General features: G+C 34.7%; 1 protein-coding gene across 1 annotated transcript in view; it reads right to left on the bottom strand.

The window, feature by feature from the left end:
* Window positions 1-8,295: 8,295 nt before the first annotated feature.
* LOC309660867 (alpha-S2-casein-like) overlaps window positions 8,296-21,453 on the bottom strand; it is a 35,947-nt gene continuing 22,789 nt past the window's right edge. Inside the window, exons 8-11 of the mRNA XM_082461944.1 lie at window positions 20,382-20,497; window positions 18,912-18,935; window positions 18,779-18,823; window positions 8,296-17,887 (exon numbers count right to left, since the gene is read on the bottom strand). Coding sequence (XP_082318070.1) covers window positions 17,738-17,887; window positions 18,779-18,823; window positions 18,912-18,935; window positions 20,382-20,497 — 335 coding nt within the window. The 3' untranslated portion in view covers window positions 8,296-17,737. The remainder of the gene's footprint in view (window positions 17,888-18,778; window positions 18,824-18,911; window positions 18,936-20,381; window positions 20,498-21,453) is intronic.

Genomic DNA, 21,453 nt, shown 5'->3' on the forward strand with positions numbered 1-21,453 from the left:
GTGCTTCCTGGACTTGATTAACTATTTCCTTTCCCATATTAAGGAAGTTTTCAACTATAATCTCTTCAAATATTTTCTCAGTCCCTTTCTTTTTCTCTTCTTCTTCTGGTACCCCTATAATTCGAATGTTGGTGTGTTGAATGTTGTCCCAGAGGTCTCTGAGACTGTCCTCAATCCTTTTCATTCTTTTTTCTTTATTCTGTTCTGCAGTAGTTATTTCCACTCTTTTATCTTCCAGGTCACTTATCCGTTTTTCTGTCTCAGTTATTCTGCTATTGATCCCTTCTAGAGAATTTTTAATTTCATTTATTGTGTTGTTCATCACTGTTTGTTTGCTCTTTAGTTCTTCTAGGTCCTTGTTAAACTTTTCATGTATTTTCTCCATTCTATTTCCAAGATTTTGGATCATCTTTATTATCATTATTCTGAATTCTTTTTCAGGTAGACTGCCTATTTCCTCTTCATTTGTTAGGTCTGGTGGGTTTTTACCTTGCTCCTTCATCTGCTGTGTGTTTCTCTGTCTTCTCATTTTGCTTCACTTACTGTGTTTGGGGTCTCCTTTTCTCATGCTGCAGGTTCGTAGTTTCTGTTGTTTTAGGTGTCTGTCCCCAGTGGCTAAGGTTGGTTCAGTGGGTTGTGTAGGCTTCCTGGTGGAGGGGACTGGTGCTTGTGTTCTGGTGGATGAGGCTGGATCTTGTCTTTCTGGTGGGCTGGTCCATGTCTGGTGGTGTGTTTTGGGGCGTCTGTGGCCTTATTATGATTTTACGTAGCCTCTGTGCTAATGGATGGTGTTGTGTTCCTGTCTTGCTAGTTGTTTGGCATAGGGTGTCCAGTACTGTAGCTTGCTGGTTGTTGAGTGGAGCTGGGTCTTGGCATTGAGATGGAGATCTCTGGGAGATTTTTGCCATTTGATATTACTTGGAGCTGGGAGGTCTCTTGTGGACCAGTGTCCTGAACTTGGCTCTCCTACCTCAGAGGCACAGCCCTGACGCCTGGCTGGAGCACCAAGAGCCTGTCCTCCACATGGCTCAGAATAAAAGGGAGAAAAAAAAAAGAAAGAAGGAAAGAAGAAGATAAAATAAAATAAAGTAAAATAAAATAAAGTTATTAAAATAAAAAATAAAAAATAATTCTTAAGAAAAAAAAATTTTTTTAAGTAATTAAAAAAAACCCAAAAAAACGGACAGACAGAACCCTAGGACAAATGGTAAAAGCGAAGCTATACAGACAAAATCACACACAGAAGCATACACATACACACTCACAAAAAGAGAAAAAGGGAAAAAAATATATATATCGTTGCTCCCAATATCTACCTCCTTAATTTGGGATGATTCATTGTCTATTAAGGTATTCCACAGATGCAGGTACATCAAGTTGTTTGTGGAGATTTAATCCGCTGCTCCTGAGGCTGCTGGGAGAGATTTCCCTTTCTCTTCTTTGCTCGCACAGCTCCTGGGGTTCAGCTTTGGATTTGGCCCTGCCTCTGCGTGTAGGTCGCCAGAGGGCATCTATTCTTCGCTCAGACAGGACGGGGTTAAAGGAGCAGCTGCTTCAGGGGCTCTAGCTCACTCAGGCTGGGGGGAGGGAGGGGTACAGATGCGGGGCGACCCTGCGGCGGCAGAGGCTGGCGTGACGTTGCACCAGCCTGAGGCGCGCCGTATGTTCTCCCGGGGAAATTGTCCCTGGATCACAGCACCCTGGCAGTGGCGGGCTGCACAGGCTCCCGGGAGGGGAGGTGTGGAGAGTGACCTGTGCTCGCACACAGGCTTCTTGGTGGCGGCAGCAGCAGCCTTAGCGTCTCATGCCTGTCTCTGGGGTCCACGCTGATAGCCGCGGCTCACGCCCGTCTCTGGAGCTCCTTTAAGCGGCGCTCTGAATCCCCTCTCCTCGCGCACCAGGAAACAAAGAGGCAAGAAAAAGTCTCTTGCCTCTTCGGCAGCTCCAGACTTTTTCCCGGACTCCCTCCCGGCTAGCTGTGGCGCACTAGCCCCCTTCAGGCTGTGTTCATGCCGCCAACCCCAGTCCTCTCCCTGCGATCTGACAGAAGCCCGAGCCTCAGCTCCCAGCCCCGCCCGCCCCGGCGGGGGAGCAGACAAGCCTCTCGGGCTGGTGAATGCCGGTCGGCGCCGAGCCTCCGTGCAGGAATCTCTCCGCTTTGCCCTCCGCACCCCTCTGGCTGCGCTCTCCTCCGCGGCTCTGAAGCTTCCCCCCTCCGCCACCCGCAGTCTCCGCCCACGAAGGGGCTTCCTAGTGTGTGGAAACCTTTCCTCCTTCACAGCTCCCTCCCACTGGTGCAGGTCCCATCCCTATTCTTTTGTCTCTTTTTTCTTTTTTCTTTTGCCCTACCCAGGTACGTGGGGGAGTTTCTTGCCTTTTGGGAGGTCTGAGGTCTTCTGGCAGCGTTCAGTAGGTGTTCTGTAGGAGTTGTTCCACATGTAGATGTATTTCTGATGTATTTGTGGGGAGGAAGGTGATCTCGTCTTACTCTTCTGCCATCTTGAAGCTCCTCTGTGTTGTATTTTTTAGACGGGGTTTGTTCAAAAGAAAGGTGCATATTGCCATCACATGTTTAAATCTCTGACAATTATTATGTACATATTTAGGAAGTAACCTTTTAAAATCGTGAATTGGAAAAATAATACACCATAAACATCATTTCTATATGAATTCAGTCCAATGAAAAAATATCACAAACCAACCAATATGGTCAGACTGATTTTTTTAAATTTTATTTTTTTATTGAAGTATATTTTTAATATAACAGAATGGTAGTCTTTGGAAAGGAAAATAAAATTTTCTAGCTTTCACTGATTTCTGCACCAGTTATTCCTGAAAAAGGAAAAAAACATATTAGTTTTGTGTAAAACATACCAAATGACTTGTATTATAGAAAATTGCTTTTGCTGCTTTATGATTTTAATGTTAAGGGACTATATTGAATGGTCATCTACAAATCCATGCTACTATTCAACGACACATTTAAGAGAATCAAGCTTGTTTTCCTCTATCTTCTTGTAGATATTATGCATTCTTGTAACAATTTAAAAATGCAATGTTAATTCAATGTTATGATTTATTTGCACGTATGTATGTATTATACAGAACTTTTTTGTGTGTGAGTGTTGGGTTCAGATCAACAGTCTCCTAATACTGAATGACTTGAAGTAGAATTCCTTCTCTGCCTTAAGAGACTTTTCCAGAAAAGTACTCTTTCCATTATCTGTTATGAATTAAGTAATTAATATAATAAGGAATGGAATGCAAATGCTTATTGAAAATATGAAATTGTTAAATTTACATAATATCTTGAACTAATTCCCTAATCAATATCCTTTTATCTTATATAAGAGTAAAACAAATAAAAGCCCCAAAGAATATAGCAGTAGACAAGGTTTAACTCAACATTTAAGCCTTTTAATTTCCTTGGCAAAGCTGCTGTTAAGAGGCATCATCAACAATACTAAAAGCTATCAAGTTTGGTCTTCAATTCTACTTTAAGTACTGATGTCACCTCAGTAGAAATTCTGATTTGGCTGACAGTCAAATAAATCCTTGCCATTTTCCTGTCCAGTGAATATTTATAACAGTAAAATTGGAACAGCTTTACAAAGGGATAAAGGAATAAGAGCTTGGAATGAGTGTAACCAATGAGCTAGTTGACCAGTGCCTTTCTTTCCAGGACAGTGTGTAATGACAAGTGGGAGGCAAGGCTGGGGCAGGGGAGGAGGTGGGGACAGGAGATTTGAGATCTAAATTGTCTCTTTGTATATTTGTTTTCTAAAGCAGTGGTTCTCAGTGTGGGGTAAGAATGGCAGTTGAATAAATAACATACAAAATGATCTGTGAGAACTTTAAAAATGGTTTCTTTCACCCATAACTCAACCCCCTTCCCCCTATGGAAGTTTCTTCCCTATATTGACCTCTATTATTTTAGGATTTTCAAGTCATAATCCATTTGGATCAATGTCAGGAAGAACTGTCCAAAAGTTGCCTGAGTTTCTTACACAGGGTATGAGTTCCTAATTTCAGAGATCTTAGGCACAGATTAGCAGTATCTCTTCATACCCCACTTTCTGAATTTCATAGAGTAAAAATATATCCAAAAGTGGGTTCAGAAGATGACATCTATATAATTCATGATTTTAAAATCTCATGATCACGTATGACTTACAGAAACAAATGCATGGTACTCTCTTCTCTTGAAAATTTCATTTCTTTACCTAATAAACAAAACAAAACAAACAAACAACAACAACAACAGCAAAATGATAAAATGTACTTCATTTCCTAGTATTGGACCTATGTTTTCTGGGTAATCTTTATTCCTTAAGAAGTTGTGCCCTGGTGATTTCTTCAAACTCATATTTAGAATCCTCTAAGCCATCAGACTTAGCTTTTGGAAACAAAGAACTGGTCAAATTACTCAATGAAGGTCCTTTATAAATTCCTTTGGCTACAGGAAACAGTCTAAGATATTTAGCAGTGTTTTCAAGGCCCTCTTTTATCAATTTCTTTTTATCCATACTTTCTTAAATTTCTCTCTACCTTCGTGTGAGTCATGAACTACAGGTATGTATATACTGGTAGAAGGAGAGTGCTTTGTGTCAAAGAAACCTACTGAAGAAACATGTTAATGTGTGGAGTATTGGAAAATAAGGATGGCTCTTCAGACTTCTCTGGAGTCGTTCCAAGCAACCATTTAACTTGGTCCTGATCCCTATCAGAAAAAGGGAACAAGAAGGAAAGTTGGTACCCCCTTCTAGGAAACAACTACTAGGAGTATTCAATTAGTGACAATATACTTTAGAAATTATTCACTGTTGGATTTAAGCTCTCATTTGTTTTCAGCCTGTGCCCAGGGTTCAGAGTATCTTCGAAGTACTTTGGAATCCCACTTTCCCTTTTATAAAACAGGCACATTTACTAACACTTGGGGACAAAGTGCTTCTACATATTTTTCAAAAAATCATTGTTTTTAAAAAGTTTAGAGAACTATTCTTTAGGTCAATATGAGTAACAGAAACTGGATATACCCCCTTGCCTGAAACAAATTTTAAAAATAACAGAAATATCAGAAGCAACAGTTCCTCAAGATCTAAACATCAAGTTATGAAGAACAGCAATCCCTAAGAGACAGGAAGCAAAGGAGATGAACCCTATGATTGTCCTATCTTACTGCCTGGATTGTTTCCAGGACTTAGTGAAGGGAGATGGACCTGGGTGCCCAGGAAGACCAAGATAGCTGAAATTCACAGGGCAGAGAATCTGAAGGAAAAAGGGGAACAAAGACATAGATACAAAGATCTAAAAAGGTTAGCCTATGTTCATAGCAGCATTATTTACAATAGCCAAGATATGGAAACAATGCACGTGTCCATCAATAGATGAATGGATAAAGATGTGATATATATATATATATATATATATATATATATATATATATATATATGTATGTATATACACACACACACACACAATTGAATATTACTTAGCCATAATCAAGAGTGAAATTCTCCCATCTGCAACAACGTGAATGGACGTAGGAGTATTATGCTTAGTGAAATAAGTCAGACAGAGAAAGACAAATACTCTATGTTATCACTTATATATGGGATCTAAAAATTAAAACAAATGAATGTATATAACAAAACAGAAAAAGACTTACAATTATAGAGAACAAACTAGTGGTTATCAATGGGGAGAAGGAAGGGAGGAGGGGCAAGATAGGGGTATGGGATTAGGAGATACAAACTACTATGTATAAAATAGATAAGCAACAAAAATATATTGTACAGCACAGGGAAATATAGCCACTGTTTTGTAATAACTTTTTTTTCTTTCAACTTTTTTTTTATTAGTTATCTATTTTATACATATTAGTGTATATGGAGTATAATCTATAAAAATATCAAATCACTATGATGGATACCTAAAACTAATATATCATAAATCAACTATACTTTAATATAAATAAATAAATAAATAATAAATAAATAAATAAATAAATAAATAAATAAATAAATAAAAAAAAAATAGGTTATCCTAAGGTTTTCAACCAAGTATATATTATTCATATGAAGATACTACCTCAGGTCAGGTAAAGAACCACCTGAAAGGACAAAATGGAACAATATCTAGTGCTCACACAGGGCAGGAAAAAGTTTTTGATCACATAAGCCAGAGTAAAAAAAGCTCAGAATTCACAGGGCACTCAGAATAGTTTGATTTCTGCAATGGGAAAAATTAGCCTTAGATCAAAATGTTTCTCTGTTCCTGTTTACTAAAGGTGAAAATCACAGTAACCTAATGGTATCCTAGAATAAAAGCTTTCCCCTAATGTCAGAAACAAGGCAGGGCTGTCCATCTAATCACTTTAATATTGAACTGTGCAATTTAAGCCAGTACAGTATGCAATATATAATTGGATATAAATAAATGGCATCAAGTTTGGAAATTAAAATGTTCATCAGCAAATGAATGGGTAAAAAATTATGATACATCCATATAATCTAATACTACTTTCCAAAAAAAATAAAAAGACTGAACTATTGATATGCATAACTACATGGATAAATCTCAAAATAATTGTGCTGAGTGAAAGAAACCAGACACGAAAAAGTATATACAGTATGATTCCACCTATATCAAATTCTGGAAAATGCAAACCAATCTGTAATGACAGAAAATAGATCAAGGACAGGAAAAAAGGGGAGGGTGGGAATATTAAAAAAAACAGGGGGAAACTTCTGGCTGTGGTGGATATATTCATTATCCTGGTGATTTTTTTCATGGGTGTATATATATGTCAAAAACTTACCAAAGTATACACTTTCAGTATTTGTAGTTTGCTGTATGTCATTGTATCTCAGTAAAGCTGTTCAGAATATTTCAGCTGATACAGTATATGTCTGCTTGTGGAGAGACTGTGTTTCTTTCCTGCTCCTACATCTCTCACGATCACAGGAGTAAGACTGAGGCAACCCACCTGGTCAAGAGAAGTAGAGGGCTGAGGTACTGGGGCAGCTGCTGCAGGCTCTGCTTCATCAGGCTCTGTCACAGCAGGTGGCTCAATCTCTGGGATAGTAGGTGGGTTTGTAGTAAGTGGGGCAAGAGGCTTAGGTACATGTGGATCGGCTGCAGTAGGTGCAGCTGTATCAGGTGGGAAATAAGGCCCCATAGGTCTTTTTGAGGGAGGAACAAGGCGGAAAGCCCAAGGAAGGAGAGGATGACGGGACAACCAAGAAGGTATGGGAAAACTAGGAATGTGGTAGAGGGGAGCTCCAGGAGCAGTGAGAACCCAGGGATAAGAGGGTACCCCGGCATCACGGTCAGGATTCCCAGGGTAATTGGGGAACTTATTCCTTGTAGGATAGACAGGAAGAGCGAAATCACTGTCTGGCATGGGATAAGGAATATTCAGAGCTGGATTAACTGGGTAACGACTGCCAGGATTGCCTCTGTAATCCTAAACGAGAGCAAAGAAGTCAAAGTTGATTACCTCTATCTTATCTCTACATTACTTATGTTATGACTGTGATGATGTACAATGAGTGAAGGTTATTTTTTAAAGAATTCCAATTTAGTCTCATTCTCAAGGCTAATGTGCTTGCAACACTTACAAAATAAGAACTAATCATTTCTGAAGAAAATGGAATAAACCTCAATGTAGAAGGAAATATTTTGTGTGTCGGTGAATTGGAGTGTTATAAACTGCACAATATGCCAGCTAGGCCAGGACAACAATAGAAGAAAAGAAGATGCACAGTATAGGATCAGTCCTTCCAAGCCTCCTTATCTGCACAGCACGCCTAGCTGGATGCCCTCAGGACCCGCTGAGTCTCTAAAGTGCCCCAGGGGTGCATTCACTTCGTTATACCTTTTCTAGGTGTCCTTCTGAATTCCTCCCACCCTTCCTCAACGCTTCTACTCCTTCAAGGCTAGGCATCTTAAATCGTTATTAAGAAGGAAAGCAGACTGGATGTGGATGATGACTGCTGGCTTTTTTTTTTTCCCAATTGAGATATAATTGGCTATGGTGAACAATACTGTATTGTGTGTTTAACAGTTGCTAAGAGAGCAGATCTTAAACGTTTTCATCACGAGAAAAAAGTGTAACTATACGTGGTGATGGATGTTAACTAATTGTGATGATCATTTCACAATATATACTATGGGCTTTTCATATTTAATTTTCCTGATAGTGTTTGTGTTTTTTTTTTTTTTTTAGTGTTTGTGTTTTAAATGAGAAAATTCTAAATATTACTAATGCATTTACTATTACATTTCACATGATTATTTTTGGTAGAAGGACCTCCTCATTTTCCTTTAATTTCTCTAGGTTTGTCTATTACATGTATGTAAAACTGTCAGGGAGCTCCAAGGTCACAACCTTATGTAAGAATTTATAGAAAATTAAGACATTTCTTAGTCTCACACACATGAAATTTTATTTCCTATTATAACTTTATCAGTTTTCTGAGCAAATTTGGTATGTATTTGTTTATATATTAAGACTCTAGATTATTTGATTCATTGCCTAGCCCAATTATAATTCAAGAAAGTAAACATTTATATAACATAAATATCATTTAAAATATAATAAGCCATATTTAATATTTCTTATCATATGTTTACTTTAATGGTAACTGGTGGATGGAGCTATTTTCTTTTCATGTATTCCAAGTTAACCTGCCAGTAACATGCACTATTGATAAACATAGACACAATTTTCATATTTGTTGGAAAATACTGCCTTTTTAGAATCAGCAATACATTTCTATGATATAAAACTTTATTTATATAATTTTCATTTAAAAGTATTTACCTAATGAATTGGCAGTGAAATTGGGCAGGATATCAATATGAATAAAAAATTACAGTATGTGTAAATATAAATATGCTCATCCTTATAGATGCATTTTTAAATGAGACCATCACAGCAAGAAAAGATAACATGTTCTGAAATTACTTAGCTTTTCAGGGAAAAACTTAATAATACTGAATTATTTAATGTTATTAGGCAGAAAATGCTATTTTAAAAAGAAAATAATATAAAATATATTTCTTAAAATATATGTATATTTCTTAAAATATAAACAAATATAGATATATTTTACCTCTTCACTGGATGAGACAAAATTCTAAAACAACAAAGAAAACAAAGTTGGTTTTAAGTTTCAGGCCCCTGAAAAAAAGCTTTCTTTAGATCTCTACTGGCATTCAGAGTGACTATAAGTGCCAAAACTCTCTGAGTAACCTGGAATTTTCTTTCTTAAGCGATATAGTTGTTTGCCTTGTTTTCCTATGACTGTGTAGACCCAGTCCTGTTATTCTAAATACCTTATTACAAAGTAGATCGGCAATGACCGATTTTAATGTCCTACTGGTCCCAGTGTTTCTACACTCTCTTTAAATTTTCTTGTTCATAACTATTTATAAATACTTATGTACAGGGAACCAAATGTTTTGATTAATTCTGTGGCTAGTGACTTATTTACACCAGATATTTATATTAGATCATCATTTAGGTTTATCACAGAATCCCTAGGGACTAAACAAGGCTTTGCAATATAACTTCTCAATGAATGTAGATTTTTCCTCAGTAGCTTTGGGATATTTTGTTTTTCTTGATAGATTTTCAAGAATTTTTTTTTAAAAAGGATAAAATGAGTGCCTCCTCTGTGCTGTCCACATGCTCGATCTTAGGTATTGGAAAGAACAGACAAGGTTTCTTTGCTTGTGTCTGGGTTACTGTTTCCCAGCTATCAAGCTTCTTCATTAAAATTTAATATTGTGTACCATATTCTTTCCAATATTAGGTTGGTTTCCTGAATTACTGAGATAAAATATTTGCTCCTGGATCATATTGTCACCTGAAGGTATGATGCATAATACACAAGTGATAGATGTTCCAGAGTGTTCACAGAGACAAATGTCAATGATTCATGCTGTGACCAGAGAGCCCTAGATTCTTATGATTAAAATCTTAACTCTTATAAGAAATTCAAAGTAGTATCTCATATTGTTTTCATTTGTAAAATTATTTTCACAACCTTTCTACTTCTTCTCCATATATCTAATGGTATTTGGTTCAAACTGTGCACATCCAGATCATATCCCTTGGCCTTTCCTTGATAGATTGTCATGTTTATCTACTGCATGCTTGTGGATAGATACCAGTATCATTTTATTAGCATGCTCCTGTCATCAGAATTGAGGCAAAAATGACAAAGAACTAAAAAAATTCTAATATCAGTCAAGTGATGAATGTTTTGGTGTCCTGCATAGAGATAATTTATGAGTATTTGCTGCACAGAAGTCATCTAACATTTTGGGACATACTTCTCCTGCTGGTGGTTCCTAGGTCATGCTTTCTTCTGCTCTAATCTTTCATACAGGCAAAGCCTTCCCAGATTCATCACTTAGTTTGCTGAAGTAAACTTAGTACAATACTGTCATAAAATTTTATAGAGGCATGAGGAGGAAACCTGGGTATAGCAAAAATTTTATCACACTCTAAAGGGAGTACACTTACTTAGTGCTTCTGCTCATTTAAAAGAAATAAAGACCTTACAGTAAATATGTTTAAATATATTTATACTCCACAAATATTTTTCTATCAAATAAGAAGAGATTAATAGCATTAATATTTTAACAGCAATAGTTGTCACAAAATTGCCTTGTAAAAAATCAGAGAGTTTTAAAACGTAAAATATACTTTAAGGTAAAAACAAATACATTTATACACAGATGAAAAAAAAGTTTTACCTCATCAATGAAGTAGAAACACTTCTAAAACAAAAGGAAAAAAATTAATTCACTATGGTTATTCATTTGAAAACATCTGTACCCAGATTTTATTACTGAAGAATTTGTACAACTGTATTATTAATATAGTTAATTTCTTCTTGAAATATAAATCACTAGTATAAATTATTTGTTTATTATTGTTATCATCATTATATGTTTTTAACATAGACCATTGTCTCAGGAAATTTCACATTGGCTGATAGATTTCGGTTTGTAATTTTCTACATGTACATAAATCTTACCATCTGAAAAATCATTCAGTCTTTTTCATGTATCTTGTTTTGCTGTTCTCTTTCACCTCTCAGGTTTTGTTTGCATTTGTGTGTGTGTTTGTGTGTATATATGTGGTTTGTAGCCACCTCTTAACAGTTGCAGAAGGACCATATGTCCACTTGTTTTCCAGTTAAGCTTCAATATCTTTTATGAATTTCTCACAGATTATACAACAGAGCATGAGATAAGAATGACAAGATAGTGTAGGAAACTCATCATTTACTATTTTAGCAATTAGAATTTAATTCAGGTGAATTTAGGAGATTGGAAAATATCTTGAAGTTTGCACAGGGTGATAATTAGTAGTATCAGTCAATAATCAGATAATAATAGTTAATAATAACATGTAGCATTTGAGCTCCTACTATATCCTAGGTGCTCTGTTAAGTACTTTATATAATTATCATATTTAATCTTCAAAGCCATCCTATGGAGTAGATGTCATAATTTTCTCTTTTTCCAAAAGAGGATATTTAGCTCACTTGTTGGCTAGGATTAAGAATTTTCCATCAGCTATTTCTTACATTAGAGGCTCATCTATTTAGAATACACTGGTAGTCATTATGTCCATTTACTTTAACTCCATCAAGTATTCCTTGTGACTCTACATAAATACCTCCAGCAGTGCGACTTCACTGCCAGAGGAAGCCTAATCCAGTTTTCTATAATTTGAAGACATAACCAGTGAAGATCATCTACATGGAATTCTGGTTCCCTTTAATTTTATCTTTCTCCAGCCCACTGCATTTCTGAATTCACTTCTTCTCCTTGCTGTTTATTCATTTTCAGATTACACAACTTTTTTAATTCAGATTTTTAAAAATTTCTTTTGAAAAGTTTGGCACAGCAAACCACATGCCCATTAACATATCTCTCTGCTGCATCATTATCAACACTATAATAATTTATAGCATTAACACGAATCCCTGTCTATAATTACTTGATGGGTATATTATTGCTGTAATTTAAAAAGTCCACTTACTCACCCTTGCAGAAGCGACACACACAATGCAGGCCCAAAATAAAAGCTTCATTTTGATTGACCCTATGAACATTAATATTATGAATTGGTTGTTTCAGAAAATATACAATATATTTTGTACTTCTCTTCTAGAGAGTGACAAAAGAATGTATGGCTTTATTAGTCTGACTAGGAAGACCCTTCACATAAAATCTGGTCCCGCTATTTAACTACTGTCAGCATTACCTAACATAAATGACATCAAAGCCAAAACTATGTCTTTTGGCAGATGTCTTTCAACAACTAATTGGCTTCTGGCTAAACTTCCTTAAGTGGAAGTCACCTCATTTACTTACCTAGGGCTACACTTTGCAATTAATTTGTCTTGGAGGGCTTACCAGGAAATAAAATTGCTTAAAAGTAGCCATTCTATGGGTGCTTTATTGAGATTTTCTTTTTATAGATTCACCGGGAGATTGGTATCACCTACTGGGAAACATTTCAGGTCCTAAAGGTGTTTTCACCATGTGCTATGGCATAAAATTTTAGGAGCTATGATAAATGCTATGCTCCAGTTTAATTTACTGTAATAAAATATTAGGTCTGAAATATATGGAATTCATCCAAATACCAGATAATGTTTTAACACTGGGGACTCAAGTGAAGTTCTGCTTACACGTTACCCCTAATATTGCTTACAATTTAATTTGGGAAGCTAACCATATATAGAGAGTTTCAGAAGTCAATTGGGTATGTCTGTCTAATATTGGGGGACAGCAATTTAGAGCTGAAGTTATCTAGATAATTAGGAGTTGATTTTAATCAGCTGATTGTATGTGGCAATTAAAATGTTTAAAGTGGATAAGATCATTTAGGAAAAAATATGTTGAATTTGAAAAGAAGTGGCTGAGGTCAGAGCCCTAGAGAACATCAATGTTTGTGCAGGAGAAAGAAAAGAAGTCCTGCAAAATACCTATAAAAAGTAGCTAGATAAAGACCATTATAAGAATTACCAGGAAGTAAATATCAACAGGTCCAAATAGAATGATGCCCCGGGGACAACTTATTCTTTTTCTACTAAAATTTCCTCATCTGCAAGGTATAATATTAATAGCTATTAGAAATATAAGAGTAATATTAATAATTGTAAGGATAATTGAGACAAATATATAAATTACCCTGCACATAGCTGTTCAATTGGTTTTAGATATGATAGTCATCATTATTACTTTGCCCCACTGAACATTATTGAAAAGGATAGATTACAGAGGAAAATTTAAAAAGCACCAAAAAAGCTGTTAGCTTTGAACTAGAGGAAGATCACCACATCCCTTGAGACTTGAAGGAGACAGTTAAAGTTACATTCAGAGTTAGATCAAGTTATTGAAGTGTCATACTAGGGAGGTGGATAGTGTTTAGACTTGATGGACACAATATTTGTCAATAAAGTAGAAAGGCAAATTTTTTTCCAGTGAGATAATTGGAAGTTTAGGGAGTGTTGAAGAAGGCAGCTAACTCTAATGCCAACAAGACAAAGTCTGACAAGTAGTCTTTGGTGACCAACAATGTTAAAAAACAAACTTACTTTAATGCTCAGCTCCTTGCATGGAGTGGCAATAGAAATTTAGTTCCTGGTTGGATTTTTTCCAGTAGGATTAAGTGCAGAGGTGCAAAGACTTACATGAGTTATCAAGATGATATTTTAAAAAATCAAGGGTGAATTCTGAGCTGTGCAAGAAAGGAAGTGAGGCGAATAAGAAATAGAGAGAATGGAATGTAATCAGAGTGTTAAGGGATGGAGTGTTCTACGAAGACAAAGAAAAATTCTCTTAGTTTCTACCTCTTACCCTTTCAAAATATATGGCATATGTTACCTCATTCTGAAAACCCCTTCAGTGTTCAGCTTGAATAAGAAGAAGTGAGCCTAAAGAGGGCTTGGATAGAATGGAATACAATGAGAGGGTTAAAGGATTGGAGTATTCTACCGTGTCAAAGAAAAAGTCTCCAATTTTCAAATCTTTTCACCAAAGGTACATATCATATAATGTCACTCCCCTGTGAAAACTCCTCCAATGTCTTCCCATCATAAGCAGATGCTTAACACAAATTTCTAAGCTCAAATAATTTTCGTCTTTATCCCTTCCTCCTAAATCCACTTTCCTTTATCTTTCCCTATCCCTTTGTCTTCTTGGACATGTCACCCCCTTAGAGTTTTCCCTTACATTCCATGCATGAATCCACTTATTTGCTTTTCCTGTTTCTCCACTTGTTGATACCATTAATGGGGGGCCTTGGAAGGTTTATGTTCTCAATGCCTGACTCCCTACTTTAGTGTGACAATGTGACCTGGGAGAGGAGGATTGAGGGCTCTGGTGAAGGTTTGGGATTAATGCTGTGGCAGATTAAATAAATAAATCAAATAAATCAAAAGTTGGTAAAACAATGGTTGAATAGTACTGTAAACCTAGCTGTGTTTGGAGAATATAATTTATAGTGTTCAAGGTTATCCATTACGAGAAGTAAAATTGCATTACCCAGAAAGTGTACAGTTATTTTGGTGGTAGCCAAGCTGGTTTAAAGTGATTGTTAAAGGACTGCTAATATTATCATCCATAGCCTAGTGGGCCAGTATGAACAATGGAAATGATGATTACACACCAAAGAGTGCACTTGAAATTTTATTTTCAGAGGAAAAGAAATGTAGTTCTGCAACCCAGAAAGAGTAGGGAAAGCATTTTAAATAATCATCAGCTAAGTTTTATGAAACCACCATACAAACCCAGTATATTCAACATGAACTAACAGGGAGAATATAAATAATTCAGGAAATATTCTGCACAGTCTTCGTTTCCCTCAACACTTCTGTCTTATTAGTGGGCCTCTCCAAACATGTTGGCAGTATGAAGTAAAGTGGTAGATAAGAAAATGTAGAACATAGATTTTCCAGTCAAGCCTAAAAAGAAAAGATAATACTATATTATCTATTAGATTTATATTCAAGAAATAATGTATGCTTGTATACAGAACCCTCACATACCCATCCATCCTATTCTAGCAGAATGTTGTTATTTATAATGATTATTAGTTAATATTTTTTAGTGCCCAACATGACACCTAGCACATAGTAAGGTTTTAATAACTATTTGTGGAACAATTTAATGAATGAGTGAAAATTGATAGCCAGGTTCTTCAATCCAGCATATAAAAGTAATATTTATATTTATTCATTAAGTGGTAAATATTTACATTTTCAGCCAGTTTTGAAGGAAAATTTATTCTTGTTTTCTAAATAGTTTATTAGACATCAAATGCTTTCTACATTTAAAACCCTTTTATCTAATTGAAATCTAGGTTTTAGGAAAAAAAATTCATTATGCATAATGACCTTGGGTTGATACTTTAAGAAATTGCTTAAAATTATTAAATTCTTTAAAATCTACTGTGCATATTTTGGTTTCTCTATTTCTTTTGTAATTTTTCTGCCAATTCAATACCTTTTGACTTTTTTTTTCTCTGCCATTGCTTTGCTTAGTCTAGTTCTAATTATCCGAAAGACTTAGTTTATGACTTAAGTCTGATGCATCACTTGACCTTTTTGTACTACCAGATACTTCTCATGCCTCTAATTTAGCATCTGGCACCTCATATTGCCATTCCTGTGTCTTTGTCTAGAATAGAGCTTAATGAGGATAAGTTTGTTACCTTATTTCTGTCTCCCTCATGTCTCTCACAGTATAGAACACATGATCAGCTTTTTAAAAGTGTAAAATAAATGTATAAATAACTATAGCAATGGAAATATTGCTATTTATAAAATACAGCTTAATGTCAGCTCTTATTCATAATAGTTATTATTTTTCTCACATAAAATCATTTTGTGAAGTTTTCTGACCCCTTTTCATCGTTTGGAGAGCCAAAATGACATGACAAAGCAAATCATGTTTGTGACAATGTACTTAAAGCCAAAAAATCCCCTAGCTGGACTTTAGGTGTAGTTTGGCATCAGTAGTGGTGTGTTGGAGTCCTAGAGCTGGAAATCTGTGTTAGAGTCTTGGCTCTTCCACTTTTGCAGGGTGATTATGAACAATTTTTTTAACTTCCATGGGCCTCAGTTTCCTTATCTCAAATTGGCTGATAATATTAACCACCTCCTCGGTTTTTTGTGAATATGAAATTTGTTAATATAGGCAAAGGGCTTAGAATTATGACTAGCATTGTAAGGCCTCAGTAAATTACTACCACTGTTATTACTCATTTCTCTGAAACCTACTTTGTCTCACTGCAGGACATATAAAAGGAACAAGAAGATAACTTGAGTGAGACAGAATTCCAAGATTGGAGATGACCTATATACTGCAAGGACAACGTAAGAAAAAGAAAAGGTGACTGCACAAAAAAGCAACATTGTTGTATATTCATTTCCTTGGCCCTTCATCATGGCTTTAAGGCAATGGTTAAAATGTCAAAGAGAGCCACTAAGAAAAGTAGGTTTTGTGTATTTAAAACAGTGGTGATTTTTCCAGAGAAAATAATGCAGAGAATTTGTTTTAAACTAGCTTGTGTAGGAAAACTCTCTTCCACCAAACTGAAATTCTGAGTCTGAACTCGAAGGTGATAATTTAACATCCCTGTGACCATTACGCTTGTGACAATTTCCACTCAGAGCTGTTGCTTCTGGCTGAATGTGTGATCAGCTATAGAGAATCTTTCCTATAATTTATTTTCAAAATATTTATAAGATGCATGCAAATACACAGATCACTTACATTTGTGAATCAAAAAGGTGTAAGCAAAATTTAAAATATTTCATAAACCAAGTATGATTTAATTAAAGTTGAAACTCTATCAACAACATTATGCATTCTTCATACAAAACTCCTATTTATTGTTTAAATTATAAGCCTAAAGATACTTACCATAATCAAGTGGAAGCAGTTAATTCAAGAATCTTAAAGGTATCTCTTTAAAAGAGAAAGGAATAATATATTTTAGCTATGTGCTTATAATAAAAAACAAAAAGAATATTTACCACTCCATGGAAATATTTAGAGCATCATTTTGGCATTTCATATTCAAACTACAGATGCTAAATTCTTATTTTCTCTTATCATGGGGCAGATATCTTTAAATGCTATATTTATATCTAATAAATTAAATCATATTTAAAAAATCCTGATAAATGAAGTGACTTGACCAAAGTCAAAAGCTTATTTATGTCAGGGCTTCTGATTCCAATCCTATATTTTTATGTTAAACTGTCAGTTCTCTGGGTGCAATTTCTTGCTCTCCCACTTATTCCTAATGTTAAAAAAGTTTCTTAAGTCACATTTTAAAAAAAATGAAATAAAGGAGAAATGTTAATTAGAGCTTTGTCAGGCTACTTTTTGGAATTTCAGATACTTTTGTGAAATGGAAGTCATATTCTCTATGCTGACCCACCTTGAAGAATTGCTATAGGAATAAACTGAAATATTATAAGCAAACACTTAAGAAATTTAAATCTAATGTAAACACAACTTATCATTATAATTATTTCTGCTTATTGTAACTATATTTGTACTATATGATTAATTTAATTTAATTTAATTTCCAGCCTAGAATTTTTACTTAATTTTGTTTCAGCTTCTACTTGAGAGCTTGTTGGAATTTAATTTCCCTATCTTATTTTTACTATAAAAGATAACCCGGCTTTTAAAATTGAAAATAAAAGGGAGAACTCACCAGATAGGGGATAACATTTGTCTTAACGTGATTCCACGGCTTCATAGTTTTCTGATACTGAGAAATAGTCTTGAGATACTGGGGCCAGGTTAATTTCTGATAATATTGGTTGATTTTGTTCTAGAAAAAATTATAATTTTCCCATTATGTGATGTGTCAGAGCACACTTGGACATAACCAAATAAACTAAAGCTTTATTTATTTGGATAAATTCTAAATGATACCAAACAGAGTTAAGCAAAGGAGAGGTTATTCATATAAAATTAACTCTATGTTTACAGTCATAAAATAAACTGTAGAATTAAGAATATTCTTTGGTTATTTCAGACCCCAATGCCAAAATACTTAAGCAGAAAAAAAAAAAAAGAGAAAAGAAAAAAAGGTGTGTGTAAGAAGGCAAGGGGATAATTTCTTAATTTACTAAATAAGTGTCTCAGATTGTGGCTTCTTTTCCATGTCTGGTGGAAACACTCTTGTCCTTAGAGTCATATAGAATGTGTGATTTATCTTAGAAGAATCTGTGACACTGAGTCAATTGTTAATCTCTGAGTGTCACTTACCTTGTAGAAGTAAATGAATTAACATAGAGAGAGCACTTGGTATAGTGCCTGTCACCTATTAATAAATATCCCTTTCCTCTGTGTTGTATTTTGAACCATCTGTATGGGTCCAACTATAGATTATTATAGAGATTAAAATTGGAATTAAACACAGTGGCATCTGCCTTCAGGATAATTTCCTGTTTTTACAAAATGAAAAATCAATGGGTTTTTAGAATAACTGGGGAATAATGGTTGGGTGGATACATGGCAATGATCCAATTAGTACAATGTTTTTGTAATAGTTTTGACAAAGTATAGGGAAAACTTTTATAGAAATTAGACTTTATTAAAAATAGCGGTTTTCTGGTTTTTCTGTTTTTTGGTTTTTTTTGTTTTTTGAGAGGATCACAGTTCAGCAGTGTCCAAGCTGAGACTGGTTGCGCTACAAAGGCTTGCATGGAAAATTTACCAGAAATTTTAGGTGATTCTTTTCTTCTTCAGTCAATGTAGTTTTCTGTTAATAATAAAAATAAACTGAGATAAATACAAAAGAAAATATGGGATAATATGTAATTAATTTTGTTTGAATGGAAATTACTTACCTTAGTGAGTACTTCCGTTGATTCCTTAGGGAAAGAAAATGAGAATCAGCTTGACTTAGATAGCCCACGAGTAATATTGTCTATATCATTATAGTAGAGAACTAGAGCTAATTATTTTAATAATTCAAGGCCAAACCACTGTTACCAAAAAACAAAGTACTACTTTATAGGAATTTATTATGGATTTAATGAGTTTAAATATTCATTATCAGAGCATTCTCTGTGTCCATATGATATTTGACTGAAAATATGTTTTGCATTTTCCATTTACCTATATTGTTCATATAATGTCAAATTCTCATGGAGTATATGCAGATGCAAAGGTGGGGGAGAGAGAGAGAGAGAAAGGAGAAAAACTAAAACTAATCAGGCTGTTGAGGTATGTGGCAGAGCCTGCATGCCCTTTCTGGGAAGACCATTGTTTTCTTTTTTTTAGTGCCCGGGTACCCCCAATTTGAGAGAAAGGGTAAAGCATGCTTCTTCCTTGAGGAGGAAGATGTTGGGCTGTGCCTCAGGCCACAAGACTGTGGGCCACAATCCATGCTTCATCCTCTCCCAGGAAGTTTTCCTATTGTGCTTACGCACTTGGCTCATTGTAACACAGCAAGTGTTCTTGTACCTGTGATTTACACAACTCATAACCCAATCCAGTATTCAACCCCTTAAACAGCAAGAGAGACTCAGGGTAGAACTATGGTGAAGGCAATTGACAGGATGTTGATTTGGCTTTGGCTTATTTTAAAAATGCCTATTACCAATGAACCAGAGTCCAGCTGAACATTATCAAAAGCATGGGATAAAACAGCTACTCTTGGCTATGTATCTACTTCATTTCACACCTCTAAAATGACTCTGTGTATATTTCTTACATGTGTTTTTCATGTCTACTGGCTATTTTGATGTGGCTCTGTTAAAAAATTATCAATACCAAATTTACTTAAAATAATTAACAGCAGAAAAGTACAGTATTTCTCAATAAACTAGTTGTTTTCTATTAAAAGTACCATTCTCCTCACTATATGAGCTACTAGAAGATTCCTTGAAAAATAAAAAAAAGTAGTCAAAATCTGGAGACCAGGATAATTGAATCCTTAGCAGTATATTTTTGATATTTGTGGAATTAAAGATCTTTCTCATATTACAAAAAGGATATTAGTATGACAGGTAAAAAAGAAAAAGTAAAATTTCCAGTTCAAAAAATAGTAAAAGTTTTATTAAAAAAAAGAAAGAGGCAGTGGAAACTATATAAAAATTATGTGGAAAGTCTGGCTTACATGGAAGGATTAATTGAAAGAATTCAGGGCAATTGAGAGAAACAAATTAAAAGGTGGAGAGAAATTATATTTTTAAGTAACTTACAAATATAACTCTATTTTATTAAAAGCAGAACATTTCAGATAGACCTAACTATTCATATTAATTTTTGAAAATATGAACTAAACAGAGCTTCATATAGAAATAATACCTTACCATATCAACAGTCTTCTTTGGATTTTCCTTAAAAAAATTTAATAAAGAATTAGATATTTTATTCTCACTGTATTGGTTATACATAATTTCATCTTGAATATATGCAGAAAACCCCTCTTTTATAAAGAAGAATAATTAATTTTATTTTTATTGTGTTTTAAATCGCTGTTGTATCCCAAAGATCTAAGATCATGTAAGGACATAATACTTGCTAAATACATATTTCTTAAGTGAGTGATGAATGACATATCAATGAACCAATAAAAATATAAATACATTTTATCTGACTGGATGCATAGCCACATTGTTTCCTGCTTATATTTATGCAAAATAAGTAATATTTACTTTATAACCATAACAAACTAAAAAGTAATTTCTTAACTATATTTAATATAAGTGGTTTTGACTTACTTCCTGAGAGGAGCTGGCAGATTCCTTAAAAAAAATTGAAATGATGCATTTAATCTTACTTGTAAAATTGTTATTTCTCTTTTCTGAACTTTTTTAGTCATTATTAAGTAGGAGTAAAACTAGGCAATTTCTTGTGTGATGTGAAAATGTATTTAATCATGTGTGATATGCCGGAAGACGTTTGGATAACGGCAGTTTGTATGGATCTGGATGAAGTAGAGTTCTTATTTCAGAATGATACATTGGATTCCTCCCACTCTGTTTATAAAATGTAAGATCTACACCATGTCTTCTGGTGTGATAGCAATATTAATGGTGATCTTTAAAAAAGAAGTAGTATTAACATTTTTGGCAAGGTCTACTAGCACAGATCTAATCTTTGTATCCTTGGATGTGTACATTTTTGTTCTGCCTTCCCCAGATTTTTCTTAGAGATCTGAAGATCCGATTTTCCTATATTATGTAAATCTAGATTTATTGCTTAAAAACTACATCAAAGACTGTCTAGTACAGTGTATAATAAGTGTATAATATCTTGCTAGTTACCAGGGTATTGCCTTTATAGTAAAATGCCTTACCTCACTGGTAGAGAGATGCTGTCTGATCTGTAACCAAAAAAAGGGTCAAGAAAACTTTTGTTATTTATTCCTCATATGAGAAA

The sequence above is a fragment of the Balaenoptera physalus genome, assembly GCF_965194825.1.
Source record: "Balaenoptera physalus genome assembly, chromosome: 5".
NCBI lineage: Eukaryota > Metazoa > Chordata > Mammalia > Artiodactyla > Balaenopteridae > Balaenoptera > Balaenoptera physalus.